General features: G+C 40.0%; 4 protein-coding genes across 13 annotated transcripts in view; 2 read left to right on the forward strand and 2 right to left on the reverse strand.

Annotated features, from left to right (window-relative positions):
- The first annotated feature begins 734 nt into the window (after positions 1 to 734).
- On the forward strand, positions 735 to 8,357 carry zc4h2 (zinc finger, C4H2 domain containing). The gene is made up of 5 exons (XM_051420587.1): positions 735 to 891; positions 1,630 to 1,801; positions 2,014 to 2,186; positions 7,102 to 7,264; positions 7,618 to 8,357. Exons 1-5 carry the CDS (start codon positions 839 to 841, stop codon positions 7,729 to 7,731), a joined length of 675 nt encoding a protein of 224 aa, XP_051276547.1. The 5' UTR covers positions 735 to 838; the 3' UTR covers positions 7,732 to 8,357.
- On the reverse strand, positions 8,115 to 9,871 carry LOC127374893 (uncharacterized). Its single transcript, XM_051420586.1, has 3 exons — positions 9,219 to 9,871; positions 8,978 to 9,130; positions 8,115 to 8,839 (listed from the first exon to the last, which is right to left on the reverse strand). Exons 1-3 carry the CDS (start codon positions 9,567 to 9,569, stop codon positions 8,621 to 8,623), a joined length of 723 nt encoding a protein of 240 aa, XP_051276546.1. The 5' UTR covers positions 9,570 to 9,871; the 3' UTR covers positions 8,115 to 8,620.
- A 1,328-nt stretch (positions 9,872 to 11,199) lies between these two features.
- Positions 11,200 to 15,503, forward strand: LOC127374892 (ankyrin repeat and SOCS box protein 12-like). The gene is made up of 4 exons (XM_051420585.1): positions 11,200 to 11,440; positions 11,854 to 12,177; positions 13,011 to 13,539; positions 13,639 to 15,503. Exons 2-4 carry the CDS (start codon positions 11,893 to 11,895, stop codon positions 13,782 to 13,784), a joined length of 960 nt encoding a protein of 319 aa, XP_051276545.1. The 5' UTR covers positions 11,200 to 11,440; positions 11,854 to 11,892; the 3' UTR covers positions 13,785 to 15,503.
- LOC127374887 (rho guanine nucleotide exchange factor 9) overlaps positions 14,707 to 20,174 on the reverse strand; it is a 43,593-nt gene continuing 38,125 nt past the window's right edge. For 7 of the 10 annotated variants that reach the window (XM_051420569.1, XM_051420565.1, XM_051420566.1 and 4 more), the window contains one exon: positions 14,707 to 19,446. In XM_051420569.1, the coding sequence (XP_051276529.1) occupies positions 19,271 to 19,446 (176 nt within the window). In that variant the 3' untranslated portion in view covers positions 14,707 to 19,270. The remainder of the gene's footprint in view (positions 19,447 to 20,174) is intronic. The other 3 variants (XR_007887286.1, XM_051420567.1, XM_051420568.1) reach the window with 2 other exon arrangements.

Genomic DNA, 20,174 nt, shown 5'->3' on the forward strand with positions numbered 1-20,174 from the left:
CAGTGGTGGAACATAACTAAGTACATATATTCAAGTACTGTGTGTTCAATTTCAAGGTATATGCACTTGAGTATTTCTATGTTATACTACTTCTACTTCACTGTGTTTCAGATATGAGCATATCACTTTTTACTCCACTTTATATATATTCATATTGTCACTTTACAGAGTCCTATTTTGCATAGAAGTTGTTACATTAGCTTTTAAAATGCAATACACTGTTTTGGAATAAACTACCCAATAGTAAACAACTTAGAAATAGCTCCAGCTGCAGCTACAAAATTAAAATACTTTTAGTAAAGTCATTTACTTTACAATGTAGAACTAATGTGATTTCTACTTGTTTTAGTAGATTTCTTTCGTGTGGCATTGCTACTTTCACTGAAGTAATCTGATCTGAATACTTCTTCTTTCACAACTTGCCACAGCCCTGATAGTAATACGTAGAGAAAAAGGTACTCCATTTTGCTCCTCGATATGACAAAATATTTTCTCTTTTTCACTTTTACTTTCACCTGTTTCTTTCGCTGTTCAGAAGTCTGCAGTGAGTCACTAATTTAAACTATTAAATGTGACATTTAATGCGGAGTGAAGCTGTTTCCATCGATGTGTAAAGCTGCTTTAAAGAGAGGTAGCTACTTTGTATTTTAGTTCAGTAAACCACCTGGGGGGCTCGTGCCGCTTCTCTTCACAACGCAGCCACTGTTTCACGTTGCGTGCGCGTGCTCGTGTGCGCGCTCACACCGGCTATTGTGTTTTTTTTTTTATCAACAAGGAGACCACCGTGGCCCTGCGTGTAACCGAGCTGGCCAACTGAACGACAAGGAACTGCAACACCATGGCGGACGAACAAGAAATAATGTGCAAATTAGAGAATATCTTGGAAGTACGGTAAGACTTGGACGTGGGCTTCAATTAATGGTTGTCCGATGTTTGACACGTACTGAGAAACGGAGTGTTAGCTAACATTAGCCGGCCAGGAATAAAACCCCCCTTGGCTTCGCTTTTGTTACTGAGCTAGCTAATATTAGCCGGTCTGCTGGGAACCCTGCCTTTTAATGGGGGTGTTTTTGTTCTAGTTTTAGCTCATTTCCGACAGGGTTGTCGAGCAATCACGGCAGGCTGGACAGTAGACATTAGATACAAGTAAGATGTACTTAAGGTGCCTGTTCGGATCATACATGCGTCAACATTACAGATGTGTATCAGCAAAATGCCAGATGTGCGTTGCTAATTATTTTCTGTGGGTAAGCTACTTGGCCAGCAAGTTTATCGGTCTGTCATTAACTCATTAATTACCGCTGGCACAATGGTGTTTGTTTGCTCTGTCTTCTTTGCAGCCAGGCTTAGTAACTGTGTAACAGATGTACAGAATACATTAACTCATGCACTTCATATTAATCCACGGCTGTAATTGGTCCTCCTGCTTAAAATCAATGCAGAACGTCTATTAACTTATTCATAATTTCACACAAATTTCAAGCTCTGCATGAGAGATGGAAAATAATTTGTGGCGTTTTAGATCTTGTTGTTTCTGTGAGATAATCTGTGTGTTGTTTTTTTTTTGCATTTGCAACTGAGGGAAATAACCTGACAGCTATTGTCTTTTGTCTCTGCCACTGGCTGCAGGAACAAGACTGTCCAGATGCAGAAGATCAAGTCTCGTCTTAAGGTTGAGTTTGAGGCTCTGGAGTCTGAGGAGAAGCATTTGAAAGAGTATAAACAAGAGATGGATCTGCTTCTACAAGAGAAAATGGCACATGTGGAGGAGCTAAGGCTCATCCATGCTGATATAAATGTGGTGAGTGAGTACTAAAATCTTTTGCTATAGAGGAAGTGTGACTGAAAGTACAATTTAGTAACAGAATTGATAATTAAATCAAAATTATATAATAAATATAGAGAATGGAGCTTCAGTGTTTGTATCATTTTTTTGTAGAAAGGGTAAAATGACAATAGCTTATACTTAACATATTCCATGTTTTTCTGAAATTCCCAATCATGTCCTCTCAGATGGAGAGCACCATCAAACAGTCGGAGAATGACCTGAATAAGCTGCTAGAAACAACTCGCCGCCTGCATGATGAGTACAAACCTCTGAAAGAGCATGTTGATGCTCTCAGGATGACTTTAGGTCTACACAGACTCCCGAACCTGAACGAAGAAGAGGAGAAGCTCTCGCTGGAGTCAGTATACACACACAAACAGACACACTCAAAATGCATGCTAGGCATACTGGAATTGTTTTGAAAATAAGTTTACAGTGTGTTTACAACCATGTTTTATGTCCTCTTTAGGTCTCACAAAGGGATCTTATTAATGTTTGTGTTTTTTAACATTATTTATATGATACACTTATTGGATGAACAGTTTTCATTTGAACTTTATTGTCATTGTGTTTTTGGCATATAAATAATCCAAATCACATAATATATGAACACAAAGTACAGTAAATGTAAATCTGCAATCTTTATGGCATTTTTGCACAGACATGAATACATTGTAACCATACAGATTCTCAGACATACAGTATAGCAGTATAGGACAAATAATAAAAAGTATAGGAAAGTACAACAGCTAGCAAACTATGTAAAGTACATTTGAGTAGAATGCCTCACAGAGCGATTGCAGCAACAGATGATATTTTTGTGTTATTATTTATAGGCCACAAGTACATATAAACGTAGCAAATGCAAAGAACAATGGACCAAGAATGGAGCCTTGTGGTACACCACATGGAATCAGCGACTTTGAGGAAATAAACCAATTCACAGACATTTCCTTCCCAGCATCAGGCTGATATGACTCATGACCTTGATAAAAGCATCTGTTACAGTGTCACTGTGTTAGCAACAACATAATCCAAACTGGAAATTTGTCATTTATTGGATATTTTCATTCTATACTTTGAGCCTTTGAGCAATGGAAGGTAGATGCAAAAAATGGTCTATAATAAATCATGCAGATCACTTGCTTTTTTTTTTTTTGCACACAAGCAACCTTAAAATATTCAGACACGACCAGAGGACTGAGAGCAATCTGGTTACTACATCATTTTAAAAGCCTAAGAGTAATTCCTGTGTAGACAGTGATGTGTAAAAAAACAGTGTCACATTTGAGATAAATCAGTTCACAGAGAGAGATCAGTCTAATGTAATAAGATTAGGACAGGGACTGTCTGTAACGGAAGTAGGGCAGGAAACCCTAGAACAGATGTCCTTAGCTTTATCTAAGAAGGTAGAGATATGTTCATAAGCTTGCAAGGAATTTAATAACTCTTTCATATGTTCATAGTGCAAGTCCAAGTCCAAGGTGTTAATTGTTATCAGTACCTTTGTAGTGTTTTGTGAATTCTTCAAAATTAGGTTTAATTTATGATGACAGACACAGAAAAACAAGTTAAATATACAATTAAAGAATATTAATTAAGAGTAAAATCTATGTAAAACATTTTCGATTCAGCAGCAAAACCATTTCATACCCACGGCCATAGAATACCACCTTTAAATCCTTCAAAGTTTTGGAAAAGCCATGATTTTTTGTGTCTAATGTAATTAATTGTCACAGTAATCTTCAATGGGTAACGGTCCACATAACATAACATAGCTCTAATACTCATCAATGCACCTCAGGTGGCACTTTATCAGGTGGCCCATGCATTAAGAATACATGTATTTGATGCTTGAAAGAAATGTTAACAAAATGTTTTTTTAAAGCAACAGTGACAGTCTTTTGAGTCTTCAGTTCTCAGAACTTTTTTAGTTTCTAACGCAATTTCTGTAGTTTGAAGTTTCTGCAATGAATATCTGCTTTGTTTTACTGTTTCATGTTTGGGTTCAGCTCTATAAGAGTCGTGTTAAGTTACTGCTGATGAAAACCCAACATTTCCTATGTTACCGTTAACTTCATTACGCAAGCTTTTAAATAACAAAATTATCGGGGACAATTTATAGGAAATTACATGTTTTTATCACCGGAGCGGAGCTTAAGTAACAAGTTAAATATACTATACTGTATAGTACACAAACAGACCTGTATAATACAGTTCTGTTCATGTACTTATAGGTTATGAATGGACATGGAAATGTTAATGGTCCTTGAAAAGTTATGGAACAGTTTTTGTCCATTGCAGATGTTAAAATTACCATCAATTGTAGTTAAGGGCATGTGCAAAATGTGCCGTGTTTCCAGCCTGAATTAGTTAAACAGAGAATTCAGATTTCTGTCTACAGGTTAAAATAAAGTTTGACCAAAGTAATGCAGCATTGTGCAATAGTAAATGAGTAATCACAAACAGGGTTATGAAGTGCAACATTAATAGTTGTACTGACAGGTCTGTTGGGGGGGGGGATAGTACAGAATATGGCAGTGAAGTATTTTATGGGCTGTGACAGATTGTTGTAAGTCAAGAGGACATGGGTGTATTGCCTTGTAGAAACGTTTTGGATCAGATGTTCAGATCAGATTTGTCAAAAGTCATGAGCGAATGGCAGTTCCCTGCCCTTTGATCCACCAGGGTGTCATAAGTTTATATATTTCTGTGCTGGTGACAACCGTGGCCGGAGGCGTTATGTTTTTGGGTTGTCCATCCTTCCGTATGTATGCCTGTACATCCGTCCTATTCTCATGAACGTGATCATTCAGGAAAACCTTCAGGGAATTTCTTCAAATTTAAAATAAAACCAAAAGAATGCAGCATTGTGCAACAGTACATGAGTAATCACTACATGGTTATAAATAGCAATATAAATCAATTTACTGACAGTTCTGTTGGGTGGTGAGTGAGAGTACAGATTATGGCAGTGAGGTATTTTATTGGCTGCTACAGACTGTTGCTGTACCCCATGATAGTCTTTGAAGGTAGCTGTTGAAATAACAAACGGTTGTAGGTCATGAGGACATGGGTCTATTGCCTTTTTGGATCAGATGTTCGGATCAGATTTCTCAAATGTCAAGGGCAAATGGCAGTTCCCTGCCCTTTTGTCACCATGGTGTCATATGTTTATATGCATGCGCACTGGCCACGGCCATGGCTGGAGGCAGTGTTTTCGGGTTGTCCGTTGGTGATTTTGAATACAAACAAAAATCCATTCACTTCCACTGTTTTTGGGTGGGTCTTAACAGCAGATGTTTATAAACTTTGGCTAACGCTAAAATATCTGAATAACTAGATACTAGATAGGTAGAAAATGGGAAAACATGTTTTAGTGATTTAGGAGAACCGACCCTTTAAGTGCCTTAAAATGTAGTGTTATTGGTTAATAGAGGCTGGCCTTAAAACTCTTTAAATTAATTGTTTTTCTTTCTTCCTTACCCTTCTTTAACATGTTGTGGTGGTGATGTGGATGACATTTGAATAATTTATGGCTTATAATGTCCAATGTGTAACATTTAGGAGTATCTATTGGCAGACATGGAATATAAGAGTAGTGTACAAACCCGAAAATAGTAGCCCAGGACGGTTGAACCAGACACTGCCTCCAAAGAGGGCCTTCGCGTAGCCATCATAGTTTCTCCAACACACCTGGACAGCTGAGTTGTAGTCAGTTGGTTGCAATCTGCAACTTCATTGCTAGATGCCTCTAAATCCTTCGAACTGGTTCTTCAAAGAGAAGTATCTGATTGATCTTCTCTTGATGGACCAGTCCGTCAGCCTGTTCAGAAATTCAGGTCCAACTAAATTTTCTCTCTGTTTGTCCAGATTCTTTGGCTCCAGCGTCTGGAAAAGATGTCAGGGAGCAAAAATCCGTTTTATCCAGTTTGGTTAGACTCCCAGCTGCACAAACTGCTGTCTGACATCAATCAGTAGTAGATGATGTTAATTTGACCTAGGATCACGTTGACGTTTTCAAGTATGCTTTGGGATAGATTTATTTTCTTCCACCGTGTAGACCCAAATATAGACTCAGCTAGACAGGGATTATAGTGCCAATTGTTAATCTGGTCCCTCACTTATAGGTATAGCTGTGAAAATGCTCACTTTTAGGTATGTTTGCTTCATTCTTTTTAACTTAAGTTGGTTAGGATGTTTTATGTACCGCAAATTGAATTTTTCTTGACAAATAAAGAGCTTTAGTTGTGAGGACGTGTGCTGGGCTACGGCTGCTCTGCATGCGGACAGCATTGTTGGCAGGCTGGCTTCTCAGTTCGGCTGCGTACTGAGTGGAAGCTTAGATGATGAGTTCATTTCTGACCAGATGGTAGTCATCTCTTTTTTCCTTCTTGGTGGCATGCTCCTTGAGGTTCCCTGACTTTATGAGATACTTAGAACATTGAGGCTTATCACTGTTGTTCTTCAGTGGTGCTTCTTAGAAGACAAAACTCACTCGCAGTGAAAGATTTAGGATGATGTCGTGCACATCTTGCTGCCAGCAAAGTATTGCTAGGGTAATTTTATCCAGTAGCAATAGTTCCCAGTGTAATTGTTAAACAAGGTGTGATGGAGCAACCTTGTAGAAATTAAATCACACCTCACATGCCTGTGTGGTGTTAGGTACATTTTAAGATACTCTAATAGTAATGTATCAGCATAAAAATGAACGCTATAAATTTGATCTGAATTTAACTTAAATATTAACTTCAAGAATGACAGAATCCATACCATAAAACCCTGGGGCTTTGGCGGATCAGGGTTACAGGAAATACAACCCATTACATTTGTTCTATCACAAACCTATTTTGAGAGAAACCAGAGACTGTAAAGAAATGGGATATCACTTTTTTTCTTTTGAAAATGGGCCAGTCAGGCATTAAGTCCAAGGCCAAATATCTTTCCCAGCCCTCCCCTCCCCTGCCCACACACACACACACACACACACACACACACACACACACACACACACACACACAGCCACTCAGATGCACACAGACAAACACTGTCACAATGAATGTACTTTTGCTCAGAGTTGTTAATACAAAAAAGAGGACACGTGAGTTTGACTGTAATGTTCTCCAATTTAAGTCTCCTTTGTATTTGGTTTTGCCACTCCACATCTCACGATACACAGCGTAGATGGGATAATCTCAACTGTGATATCATTCATAAGCTCTAAATAAGAATCACAGCTAGTCGGGTTTTCTCTCTTTCTTTGCTTTGAACAGTTACTTTGAGAAGCAAAAAGCGGAGTGGCAGAAGGAGCCACATGAGCCTGCCATCCCAGAATCCCTGGCTGCCGCTGCAGCTGCGGCACAACAGCTTCAGGTGTCCAGGAAGCAAGATGCACGCCAGACGGCCACCTTCAGACAGCAACCCCCACCCATGAAGGTATTGCTCCTACTGACCTATAGCAGTTGGGCTGGGAAAAAAAGCTAATTTTTCAAGTTTGAATAGTCGATGGATGGTCTGGCCTAATAATAGAGCAACTGTTTTCAATTAAGGCCTAAGTTCCAGTTAATTAGGCTGCACTTTTAATAATGAAAAAGCAGTGTGAATTTCCTAGATGTAATTGGCTCCTACCATATATGTAAAGAATAGTAATACCACCACATAAATAAAAGAATAAGCACATCAGATATAGCCACATACAACCTGACTCTGAGCTTGCTTGTATCTACAGCACAGCATGAAGGACATAATATTATGTGATGGCTCTAAATTTCTACCCCCCTTCTCTCCAGGCTTGCCTGTCCTGCCACCAGCAGATTCATCGTAATGCTCCCATCTGCCCATTGTGCAAGGCCAAGAGCCGCTCCCGCAACCCAAAGAAGCCCAAGAGGAAGCCAGATGAGTAGATCCTACTCTACCTTCAACTTCAGTAAGGTTTAAAGGGACCTGGTCCAATACACTGATCTAAGACCAGCCATGTATGGCAAAATATATGGCTAAAACCACAGATCTGTGCTTCCGGACAATTTCCACAAACAGTCCCCACTTTAACAAATTGTCTTAGTACCTTTTTCATAAACTGTCAACAATTGATCGAAGATCTGGTAATGTTATTCTGTTGTTTGTTTTTATCAGTGCTTTGGATGTGTTTATATGTAACTGTATGACTTCTATAGTAGGTTTACTAGCCTCTAACCATGTAATTGCAATAATGCAAAAAGAAACTTGGTAAAATATCCAAATAATTCTGTCCATGTTGCTATTGTTTATTGCCTTAGATATTGTACTGTACTTTTTTTTATTTTGCAATGCATGCGTGCTTCCATGACTGTCTGTTGTGTATTTTTTGTGCAAATATAAAAAATTAAAAAAGGTTTAATTGCTAAGTTAAATTAAACACAATGTTGTTTTAATGTTAACAGTGTTCAAGTGACCACAAACTGGAGAAAAAAAGGGCCACGCTCATTTGCTCTTGAATAGTGTTGTGTTTACCTTTAATACAATGATAAGAAAATAAATGGCTGTTTTGTAACCTTGTTAGCATGTACCTTTTTTACACTCAAAACAAAAGCTAGACATTTGTTTCTGCTATTTAGCGGTGTGAACATAAACACAGCTGTAGCTAAGCAGGCCAACCGAGGACACAACCACCATCGGCATATGGATCAGTGTTTATTAGGCGGCTGGGTGAGTTTTAGTTTTCAGTGTGTCAAAATAAAGAGGAAGGAATATGTTATACTCCACTACAACATTGTCCCTTTCATTGTATTAATACTGTGCCCGTCATGTCTGCAGCTATCTGTCTGAAAAAGGACAGCGAGGGCCTGCTAAATGAGTTCCTGTAGCGTTTTTGTCAGGGTAACCCCTTATTTCATCTGTTGCCAGGGCAACTCCACGTTCCTCAGTCGTTGCTAAGGCAACCCCAGGTTGCTGTGACCCGCATATCTCCACCGAGTAGTTCCTCCCAAATCCAGCGAGGGGCATCGATGGGCTTTGGGAGATGTGGCACAAACTCTTTAAACACAGAGAGAAAGTTTTTTGGAAATGAATCGATGTGATCAGACACACTGACACAAATATAATGAGGCAAGTAGAGACACATGGCTCGTTAAGGGCTCGTTTTCTTTGCGCCTAAGATATGGAGCCACTTACTCCATAACTCATGTGTGTGTTTAGTCTGCCCTTCAGTGTTTGGAACTGCAGTTGTGTCTTCTTCCTCTTGATAAAACTTCTCAAGGCCAGCTGAGCCTGTTCCTTCACACACTCGCTGCAGACAGCGGGATCATGGAGCTCCACCTCTGCAGCCTGACACAAAAAAGACTCGTTAAGATTTTCTTTTACCCCCCCCATCATCATCAGCATCATCATGAGCCACACAAGAGTTTCTTCTAACCCGTCTCATCTCCTCTTCGAGAGTTTTGAGCCTCAGCATTGAAATGAGTTGCGGGGGGACGGGCTGGACTTCAGGACCTTGACACATGAGACTGAGGGAGGTTTTGTCTCTCTCTCGTTCAGAGCAGCCTGAGAGAGGGAGCTTACTCTCTCTAAACTCGTCCCTGGCTACAACTTGTCTTTCCCATTCAGTCCTCTCCCTCCCCCTGGCTCCTTTGTGTTTGTCTTTCTTCTCCTCCTCCTCCTCCTCCTCTTCCTCTGAGGACTCAGGCTGCTGCTGCTGTTTGTTTCGGAGAAGAGATATCATTCTTCTGCAGTGGTTTCTTAAGGCTTCCTCCTCCTCCTCCTCCATTTTGTACAGAATACAGCGTTTCTATGTGTTCAGATGAAATTAGGGTGTCTGCACCCCTGAACCGATTCTAACGTTAACGTGATGTGACCTGTGATTTGGCGGTGGTCCAGTGTTTCGTACTGTAACCAACCGTTTTCTTTTAGTCAGACCAAACCTTTGAGAGTGCAATATAAAACGATTTAATCTACAAATAAAGGTCATTGTCAAAAATGGCTTTCCCCTCTGTGTTTACACGCACACCCTCTTCTTTTACTGTTCGCCACAGCTGCACTTCCTGCCATCGACGCGTCTATACCGCCATCTGGTGGTTGAATTTTATATTCTTTATTCTTATCCCTCTTCTTATTTATTATCTTATATATCTATTTATCTTATTATCTTTTTCCTATAATTATTATTATAATAAATATATAATTTAATATCAAAAGATGGCCAGTAGTTTTTATTTATTACACTTACCCCAATGACCCCAAGGATCATAAGGGCTGTGCAAAATCTAACACAAACAATGCAATACCAAATATTAAAATGCACCATATAAAGATAATAAAACAACAAACAAAATACAAATATGTACAGTGTATAATACTGCACATATAGGGTATACAGAGATGATTTAAATAAATGTATGTGAATGGTCATCGTTATCAACAATAAGAAACTTTCTATGTTCTTCCTGTTTACATTCATGTGGTCACCTTTTTCACACAATATTATGTTAGATAATGCGACGTGAGTGCATTGGTTAGAGGTTGGTTGGCTTTGTATTGCCTGCCACTGATACATTTCACATTCAGTGCTGTTTTGTATGAAAATTTATCCGGAAATATTTAACAAGAAAAGAGTTGTGATCACATTTTATAGATTTATTATTTCAGAAAAAGTCATAGATACAATTTCAGTTTGTGATATTTATTCTGTCATAATTATTGCAATTATTTTGCCACTGTTTGATTCCTGGAAGTTAGCATTAAAAGCAAATCTTAGTTATACACATTTAATTGTTCCATGTATGTGTACTCAAATAAATAAATAAATAAAGTTCCCTCATGCATTTGTACAATGCCAGGAATCTGGACTCTTGTGCCATCTGCTGAAAGAATGTGGTGTGTCACAGCCTCCCTTCTAAACATGGGGCAGTATGAAGACATGGGTGGGTTGGCAGAAGAACAGCTGACTGGCTGCTCCTCTAAAGCTTCTGACAGTCACGCAGCTGACACTTACTAAAATGGCTGCCTTGATGTGAATCAGGGTGATATCAGGGCACATGCAGCAGACTAACTGCCTTTCTCATTGATTATTTGACTTTATTGTCACACTGGGAAACCCAACAATGCAGTTGTGGGCTGTTGTGCCTTTTACTGCCTTCTCAATGAGCTGAAATGAAAAGTGGAGAATTAGAGAGACACCCACAGAGACAGACGTCTTCATTTCATTTTTGTCTTTACTCAGGAAACAGGGAAAGACAGTCACACTCACCAATCACTGACGGAGTGTCACACGTGTATCACCTTTCTAATTATAAACCTTAGCCTGGACTCTCCAAGAATGGAAGTTTAGCCAGGCCCATCTGTGGCCTAAAATTAGCCCCCCACCCCCCAGAAAGGAGCTTTGGCCCCCCTGTCAACACACACACACACACACACACACACACACACACACACACACACACACACACACACACACACACACACACAAACCATACTGCACTTTTCACAACTCACAGCTCCTGTGAAAGTATCACACACTCCTTAAGGGACCTTTCTTTCCTTCTTTCTTTTTTCCCACATTACTTATAATTATGGGGTTTTAAAACTTTTCTTCTCATCATTGGAAATATTGGAATTAACATCACCAAGCAACTAGATGAGGTAAGTGCGTTGTTGCAGTAAGTTCCAGTCTGCTGCTGTTGACACAAACCATGTAACTTTGTTTCTACTGTTTTCTGTGGACCTTCTGTGGGTCTAAGCAGTGATTTTTTTATATCTTAGAATAAAGAAATCACTCATGTATAGCTTTGAAGCCATATACATTATATTCTCTGTCTATTTAGGTTGTATTACTGTGACTTGTCTTTTATACAATAATTGTGTCACGTAAACAAACTGCATCATCTTATAGTAGGACTATATGGTCATTGTAAGAAGTGTCATTCTTTTTCTTTCATGTAGACATTGTTATACTGAAATAAAAATGATGCCCCCAAAAAAGAATCCAATTCGACAAGAATATGTCAGCTGTACGAATGTCATCTTTCTCTGCATTTTTTTTTTTGCTATTTCAGATGAAGGAGCTTTGACTTGCATCAGCCTGGAGTTACATTATGGTTCTGGGCCAAGCTGTCAACATGAGTTTGATGGACATTTCTAAGATCTTCTCCCTGTTGCAGCCTAAGGAGGAGGATGAGGACAACGAGCAGTGTCAGGCCTTGAACAACGCCGTGAGCAGCGACAACGTGACTCTGCTCTCTGAGCTTCTGTCTCAGGAGAGTTACAGGAGGTCTATCAATGCACGAAGTGGGTGGGGGGTCCCAGTAACCCCTTTGCGCACTGCTGCTTCTCTGGGACACCTGAGGTGCTTGGAGTTATTGTTGGAGCATGGTGCAGAGGTGAGATAAGGAGAGAGCATTTTGTTGTAAAGCTTTCAGATAAGGATGATGAGGTGTGGAGGGGGGTTGGTGGGAAGCTACAGCTGTGCCTGCAGGTGGGTGTAATGGAAATAAATCTTCTATTTGATAAACAAAATTATATACTGCACTCAGCCATTACACAATTCATTTAAAGGCTAAAAAAGATTCCTATATTCACCCTGGAGGTCTTTTTCATTTATTAAAAATGAAGAGTCAGAAATTAGATTTTCACTACGTTTTACACTGGGGGCATTAAAGCAGCACTAATCAATATTTTAGTATGAACAATGGATCAAATTACGTAATATGAAAGGGGTCACTGGTAGTGACAAGCCCGTACAGAATTATTACCCAAGTCTACAGTTCACCTCAGTTCTACAGAACCTTTTAGTGTCTTTTAGTTTTTTATTTTGGGTTTTTCGTCCTTCAAACTCTGCTGTCATCACTGCTGTTTCCAGAAGCAGCAAGCAGCTTATAAACCCACGGTACACTACCAAACCAGTACAAAACTGCAGAGGCTATCTAGGTAAATAGTAGAGCATTTGGCTGCTAAAATGCCAGGTATTTCCCTCTGGTTGAGACTAAAACAGAGCTAAAATGTGAATATTGGACTTAAAATATCTAGGTAAATGAACAAATGTTCAGTGTCTTCTGGATGTGTAAAAAGGGAATTCTTTAAAAATCTATCTACGTGGATTGAATACAAAGTGCGTTCAGAGAAACCCCTGAATTTCTTGGATAACCAATTTACAATTAGTCGGGAATGTGCTTCCATCTGTTACATGTTGGTGTACTGCTGTGTTTGAATCCAGATTGACAGCCTGGACGTGAAGGCCCAGACACCTCTGTTCACAGCTGTCAGTGGGAAACATCTAGACTGTGTGGTCGCTCTGCTGAAGGCCGGAGCGGATCCTAATGGCAGCCAGTACAACAACTGCTCCCCGGTGCTCACTGCAGCCCGAGAGGGCGACTTAGACGTGCTCTGTGAGCTGCTGCGGTTCGGAGCCGAGGTGGACGTCAAACCCAAAGTTCCTGAGTGGGCTACCAATGCCACATCCTGCAGAGGGCCCCTTTACATCTCAGCTGTTTATGGACACCTGGATTGCTTTAAACTACTCCTCCTCCACGGGGCCAACCCCAACTACAACTGCACAGATGAGAAGATGCTGGCCAGGATAAAGCAACCAAAGACAGTTCTGGAGGTGTGCCTCCGCTATGGCTGCGGGGTGGAGTACATCCAGCTTCTTATAGACTTTGGGGCAGATGTGTTCCTGCCTACACTGATCATTGACAAGACTACAAAGCAGAATGAAGCTCTGGTTCTGCTGCTCAAAGAGAGAGGTGAGACACTGATTAGAGTTGGTTTAGTAAGCACTGAAGTGTGTGAATGTCTCAGAATGCTCATGCTGATCCACTGTTTTCTGTCTGTTTCTGCTCCAGTTTGTCCAAAAACACTGATGTCGCAGACTCGACTAGCAATTCGAAGATACCTTCCTCCTGCCAATAAGGAGCCGGCCATTGACAGTCTGGACATTCCTCTGATCCTGAGGAACTACCTGAAGCACGACACCTTTGAACTCATATGATGCTCACTAGCATCAGAACATATGGCCAGTGCTGTTTTGTCTTTTTTACCTCATTGCTGTATAATTGACTGCACGTTTTTTCACATTTTTCCACAAGTAGGATAAGATAACGGACGCTCACAATCTCAATGTGTGACATTTTTATCTGGTTCCTTTAGAGGTCTCTCTAATATAAATTCTTGTTTTTATTATTTATACATGAAGATTGAAGTTTGTGACTATCCATAGATTAAGTTTAAATAGATATTTTAGCTCTACAAATCTCATTAAAGTGTCTTTGTCCAACACAGAAAGATGATCCCCCTGACAGGCTCCATGTTGGAAAATTTGCCCTGTCTTTATGAAGTGTAACACCATAGTTAACCACTAGAGACCACAGTCATACTGCTTATTGCTCTTGTCCAGATATGAGGCTTCTCACTGGTACATTTGAGCATCTGTTAATGCCTCTCTGCATCACCTTTAGCTCTGTGACATGACACAGTCAAAAATAGTCTTCAATTATTTAGACATCTAGGCACAACTGGCCAAACACAGTGACTGCATCGCACCAGGATCTTGCCTGAAAAACAGTCTTGCATCTTCAAGACATTAGGAAGCTGAGTGATCAGCTTACACTTCAGCAGGGCCAACTGGGAGAATACATTTGCATAAGTCTCATGACTTATTGATTGCAGCATAGTTATGTGCGGGCTACACTTTGTGGTTTGAAGTTTTTTTGAAAAGAATTCTGGGGATTTGTGGACACCATCCTTATACTGTTATCATCTCAGGTTTGTTTGCCCTTAAATCTTTATTCTGTAATACATCCAGGAGTTAATGAGTCAGCTCTTGGGAATGGGACCTACCAAACAGGAAATTATATCACACGACAGGAAAGGCAAGCACAATGCTCTCACTGACACATCAACGTCTCGACGCGCAGGTTCTGTAGAGGTTTTATTTTCAACAAAAGTACAGCTATATCAGATATGGATTTATTTTTACAGCAAAGTACAACATATTCCCAGTGCTTCTGATTACATCAAAACATATAATGTACATACAGTTGACATCTCCACTCTCCCATTCACAGTTTCTGGATTGAATAGGCATTATTTTTCAGGTTTTTCATTTCTACAACAAATAATCAAACTCAAAAGGCCGGCAAGAAAGAAAATGACAAATGTTTGCATATGGTGACAAAGGATGTGGATACTGTGAGTAAATTTTTCTGTGATAGGCAAAAATTCAGACCTCAAACTAGATGGTAATATACAATGGATAGATTCCAAAAGTGGGATGTCAGTCTTCTGTTAACCTTGTTGTCATTGAACACCACATCAATATATGGCTCATTGAAGACTCTGTTGTACCCTGACTATTCTGAAACAACACAGGACTTCATAACCAACTGCAAGGAGTTCCTACTGAAGATGCTATGCTAAATGTGAGTGAACGCGGTTAGCAGCTCATGTACACCCTGGACTAAAAGGAATTACATAAATCTGAGCAACCTCTGATGCATCCGATTGACAGTCTGCTAACTTGGCTGTCTTAGTTTTGTGACCAGAAAGAGAAAAAAAAAATATTCAACCGCACAGAAGGCTGTTCTCTCGGCTCTCGGTACAAGGTCAGAATGGTAATTATATAAGAAAATAAGACCAATATATACATCCTTTTAACAATGTGGCCAAATGGTACTATTTAATACTGCATTCAATAAATACAAGTGAGGAATTAATTTGTACTGTCAAGTCATTGTACTTCAAAGAATAATTTCTTAAGTAGAAACAAGAGCATGATATGAATTGCAATGAAGTACTGTGTGTGTGTGTGTGTGTGTGTGTGTGTGTGTGTGTGTGTGTGTGTGCGTCTTCAGGATTATGTTTATTTTTAGCTCATCCCGAGAGGTTTCGCATTTATTCAGCTCTTCTGCTTGACTACAAATCTATACACAAACATCCATGATCAGCGCTAACTCCTATTTGGTTCACTGTTGTCATAGAAAAATGATACCCGTTTTGCCTCAGCGGTTAATGGCATTCCAAATAAAATAAAATAAAAAACCCAGCAGTTTGGACTATGACAGTGTAGGTTGGAGTCAAAGAAAAGAAATCAATATTTAAAATAATGTTACAGTTTATAGTGCCCATTATATCTGGGCAAAAAGAGCATCAGTGCCTTTCATTTCACCTATCAACAGTTCATTCTTTGATTCAGGGGGAAATGAGGACAGATGTTCCCCTCTGCCTGACAATAAATAAACACAGAAGCTACAACCTGTAATGTATAGTGAGCAGGAGACAGGTGGACAGAGAAAACTCCCTTTTAGTGAGATGGTATGGGTTCACAAATGAATGGTTCTGTGTTGTGGAAAAAAAATCCCATTGGAAGGTAAATGAAACTAAACAATCTGTTAAGAGTTGTCTTAAGTCTCATGCAAAATATTGGATGCCACAAGCATGCATTTACCTGGTACTGAGGTCTACCGCACGCTAGAACTGGAACAACATTCGTCTCCAACGCAAAATACCAATATCCAAATATATGATCTGTTCTTTTTTACATTATTTACAGTGTGTAGCTGATAAAGGTAAAATAGATGATTCTTCTTTTGATTCATAACTCACTGTTAATAATATACTTTGAAATGTGAAATCTATCTTGACTAATGAAAATCTGTTTCCTACTATATATTCAAATTAAACCATCTTTCAGCATGTTAAATAGATAACAATAAAGGAATTCTATGTAGTTTCTAAACGTCTGAAATCAGAAGTAACTCCTTTTTGTGCAATAAAATTACCGCTATGTAAGTGTGATATAATATAATAAGGTGTTTTAAAGTGTTTCAGTCAGACAGCACAGTATCTACTCATATGGAAAAGGCCTGACCTCTAAGTTTCTGTCCGAGTGGATCTCATGCACTGGAGAACGAGGAATTCCCAGTGTGTATGAGAGAGAGAGAGAGAGAGAGAGAGAGAGAGAGAGAGAGAGAGAATGCAAGTCCCACACTGAAGGGAAAATACATGACTAATTCAAATCTGCCTGTGAAACTGAATAGATAATCACTAGTGGAATGCTGGAAGGCACTGTTAGATAGCATCTCTCTTCTCCGCAGCAGAACGGGCCAGCAAGTGCGTATGATTATGTGTCTGTGTGCTTGTGTGTGTGTGTGTGTGGGTGTGTTTGTCTGCACGCTTGTGTCTGTATGTTGTTACTGGTGGTGGCGTGGAGTAGGGGAATGGGGGTGGGTGTAGCACGGGACCTGAGGTTATCATGGCCTGGGAACCATATCTTTTTGCTGTGCCAGACCTGGGAATTATCTTCCACAACAATCTCACTGGGAGCCATCTCTACAGACACCAGCAGCCAACTCACCCGTTTCTCAACTTTCTTTACTGAAACAAAACATAAATTACACAACATACAAAGCAATTCTAAGGTCTTTTTTCCAATAGGTTATAAGGCCTATAAGAAGGCAAACAAATGACATAGAACGATATATAACTCTTTCATATCACGTTGTAGTGAATAGTGAAGATATAATATGATATATCACATTGCACAAGTTGTCATACTGTATATGTACTGTCCATCAGGTGATATAATTCAACACAAAATGTACTTCTGTATCTGAGGTCAAAATATGATCACAAACCAAGGACAGATATGTCACTTACATTCCAACTTTATAAAAGAATACACCTTCATGACATGTGTAAATTAGTAGTTTCTCTTCAGTAGATCTTCCCTTTTCTAACACCTCTGCTGAAATAGCACGGGACCTCGCTCACAGCAACTCGGGGACATTGTTGACTAAACAAATCAATCTGATTGGGCGGTGGTCCTCTGTAAATCACTTAACAACGCCGATCTAACGGCCAGAACACGGATCTGAACTGGAAAACAACGTGACGGGGGAGGAGTGCCAAGATTGTGAAGCTGGAGCCTTTAGAGACGTATGAATCCTGTCAGAGGACACCTGCATGCTACAGATTAAATGTACCTTTCTGCCTCCCCTATGGTGTTGGCTCACACTTCTGCAGTGTGCTCACAACCAATTGATATGGTTGTCCCAATCATTTATAATTTCTGCCATTTTTTTGACCATTTCCCCTTGGGCGAGTTAGGGTTCTTTCTGATATCTCACACTGTGGCATTGCTCCTACTCAAATGAGAGGAAAAAGTACTCCTCAGATTGAATATGTGCTGTGCTTTTTACAATGTGAGCAATACGAAATAATTAAGTCAACTGAAGAAGTCTTTTTTTTTTTTTTTTTGTGTTTTTTTTTTACAGCTGACCTGAAAAAGATATATCATTTTAGACCATGGCCAATGCATCAACTTCACTTTTAGCTCTCAGTGGATTTCCAGAGGTAGGCTGTGCTCTTTCCAAACGCCCAGTGAGCTGCCAGCACAGTGCTACAGGGGTGGTCTCTGGGGAGAGTGGGGAGGAGCTCTGACACAAGGCAGGTGGACTGTAGCCTGCCTATCTCCTCCTCCCAGCTGTTTTATCTGAGCGGCAAGCTCTCCGTCAAATGCAACCCACAGCCCCTCGGCGTGATCGGTTATGAATACCCTGTCAAAAGTGGTTGGTGAATGGATGTAAATATTCTACTGATGTTCCAACTATTGATTTGTTCCCTGACCCATCGTATCATGGCCATTGGCAGGTTTCCAAAAGAATGAAGCTCTTCCTCTGAGAGCCACTGACTCACAGAGACTGAGCAGGTGGGTAGAGATACAGAAAGGACAAGAGGGATGGTAAGAGAGTGAGAGAAACACTGTGAACATCAGACTTGATGAAGAGAGGGCTACTAAATGTAATCTAGCAAATGGCTAGAGAGTGGACTATGGAGCGTTGAGAGTGAGGGGGAGATCCAGACGCAGACATCAGTAGAGCAGAGATGGCCTGACCGGTCTGTGATCATTGGCGGAATGGATCTAACTCAGAAATGATGCTGATGGTAGAGCTTCACATGTCCATCAGACGCCACAGCCAGTAGCTGAGGACCGTCATTATTCAATATCACATTCAGAAGAATGTAACAGGCAATCTCACATAGCAGCACATTAAGATCTCAGCTTTTGGACACAATCATACTACTGGGAATGCCCTGGCTTGGCCTTGTGTTACTTTCCAGATGATGTATTCAAAATGAAATAATATAACAATCTCAGTAACTCCAGGACATTCAGATGGTGTGAATATGCAGAATCCGAGGGGAGAGAGTTCATGACAGTCGACTCAGCTGGAGAAGCATGATAACTAAGAACGTTACTAACATATATGAATTGTAAAGTTTTCTTTTTTCTGAATTTCTCAAGTCTTCAGTCCTCTTGCTGCTTCCAATCATACTCTATATTAACATTGGTCCTTAAACTTCAAAGTCTCTTGTGTATGTGTGTTTTTCATATTTTTCTTCTTCATGGGACATGATCATCCAGTGTTTAGTGCTTCTAAGAAAAATAGCTGGTCCTTCAGAAGAGTCTGTGTATCTCTATTTCTTAAATGGAGCTAATCTACTAAAATTCTGCCAGAAAGGAGCCTGGCCTCTTTTGGATTGACTGAATTCAAAAACCTCTCCTTGTGCCATGTCCTCCGTTACCTCATACTGCCCCGCACTGAGGGGGTCCTGGGGGGGCGGGTATGAGGGGGGCGTGCACCTGTTTACACCTAGGAAGGCAGGTGCAAAAAGAGCAAGAAGGAGGGTGTAAGGGGAGAGGGACAAGGAGGCAGTGCAGGGCACAAAGCGAAAGAGAAAAAGAAGGGAGGTGGATAGCAAACAGGAAACATTGTCAGTAATGTATCTGAAACAGACACAACAACACAACATCAAGTCATGCTTCCAAAGAAAGCAGCCACATAGACATACAAAATGAGCTTTCGGTGTTAACATTCCTGCATATTAAACCTGAGATATGATATATATATATATGATCATATGATGACAGCTGAATTGAGAGAAACGTGGAATTCAGCTCTAGCAATGACACAAGGGAGACTAAAGATGCTATTCAATCAAACTCTGTAGCAGGCAAACAAGAGAACCAACAGATTACATCGGATACAATGATGAAACCAGGCATTTGGACAAGGGACATTGTTCTTCCATGTTTGTTGACAGCACATTTGTTTGAATAGCACCCTCGACACTTGAGAACAAAAATAGAGCCAACAGAAAAGCTGTTAATATGCATTTAACTACAGTCTACAATGTCATTTAGCTACAGTCTACAAGCATCACAACTATGCTAGTGCAATTAAAAATTAGCTACAATCAATATTTAGAGATGAAATATTCAAAAGTTGCCATGGCATCTTACAGAAAATGCAAAGATGAGAAACAGTGTCTTTTTTTTTTTTTACAGATACTTTACGGCCAAACACTGTTTTAGCAGTTA

The sequence above is a fragment of the Dicentrarchus labrax genome, unplaced genomic scaffold, assembly GCF_905237075.1.
Source record: "Dicentrarchus labrax unplaced genomic scaffold, dlabrax2021, whole genome shotgun sequence".
In the NCBI taxonomy this organism is placed as follows: Eukaryota; Metazoa; Chordata; class Actinopteri; family Moronidae; genus Dicentrarchus; species Dicentrarchus labrax.

Bases quoted from the DNA above. Each gene is read 5' to 3' on its own strand.
- zc4h2 (XM_051420587.1), top strand. From the start codon at position 839: ATGGCGGACGAACAAGAAATAATGTGCAAATTAGAGAATATCTTGGAA. The intron at 2,187-7,101 runs GTCAGTATACAC...TGCTTTGAACAG, and splicing joins GAGGAGAAGCTCTCGCTGGA to TTACTTTGAGAAGCAAAAAG. The intron at 7,265-7,617 runs GTATTGCTCCTA...CCTTCTCTCCAG, and splicing joins AGCAACCCCCACCCATGAAG to GCTTGCCTGTCCTGCCACCA.
- LOC127374893 (XM_051420586.1), bottom strand. From the start codon at position 9,569: ATGGAGGAGGAGGAGGAGGAAGCCTTAAGAAACCACTGCAGAAGAATG. The intron at 9,131-9,218 runs GTTAGAAGAAAC...TTTTTGTGTCAG, and splicing joins TCGAAGAGGAGATGAGACGG to GCTGCAGAGGTGGAGCTCCA. The intron at 8,840-8,977 runs GTAAGTGGCTCC...CTGTGTTTAAAG, and splicing joins ACACACACATGAGTTATGGA to AGTTTGTGCCACATCTCCCA.
- LOC127374892 (XM_051420585.1), top strand. From the start codon at position 11,893: ATGGTTCTGGGCCAAGCTGTCAACATGAGTTTGATGGACATTTCTAAG. The intron at 12,178-13,010 runs GTGAGATAAGGA...GTTTGAATCCAG, and splicing joins TGTTGGAGCATGGTGCAGAG to ATTGACAGCCTGGACGTGAA. The intron at 13,540-13,638 runs GTGAGACACTGA...TTTCTGCTCCAG, and splicing joins TCTGCTGCTCAAAGAGAGAG to TTTGTCCAAAAACACTGATG.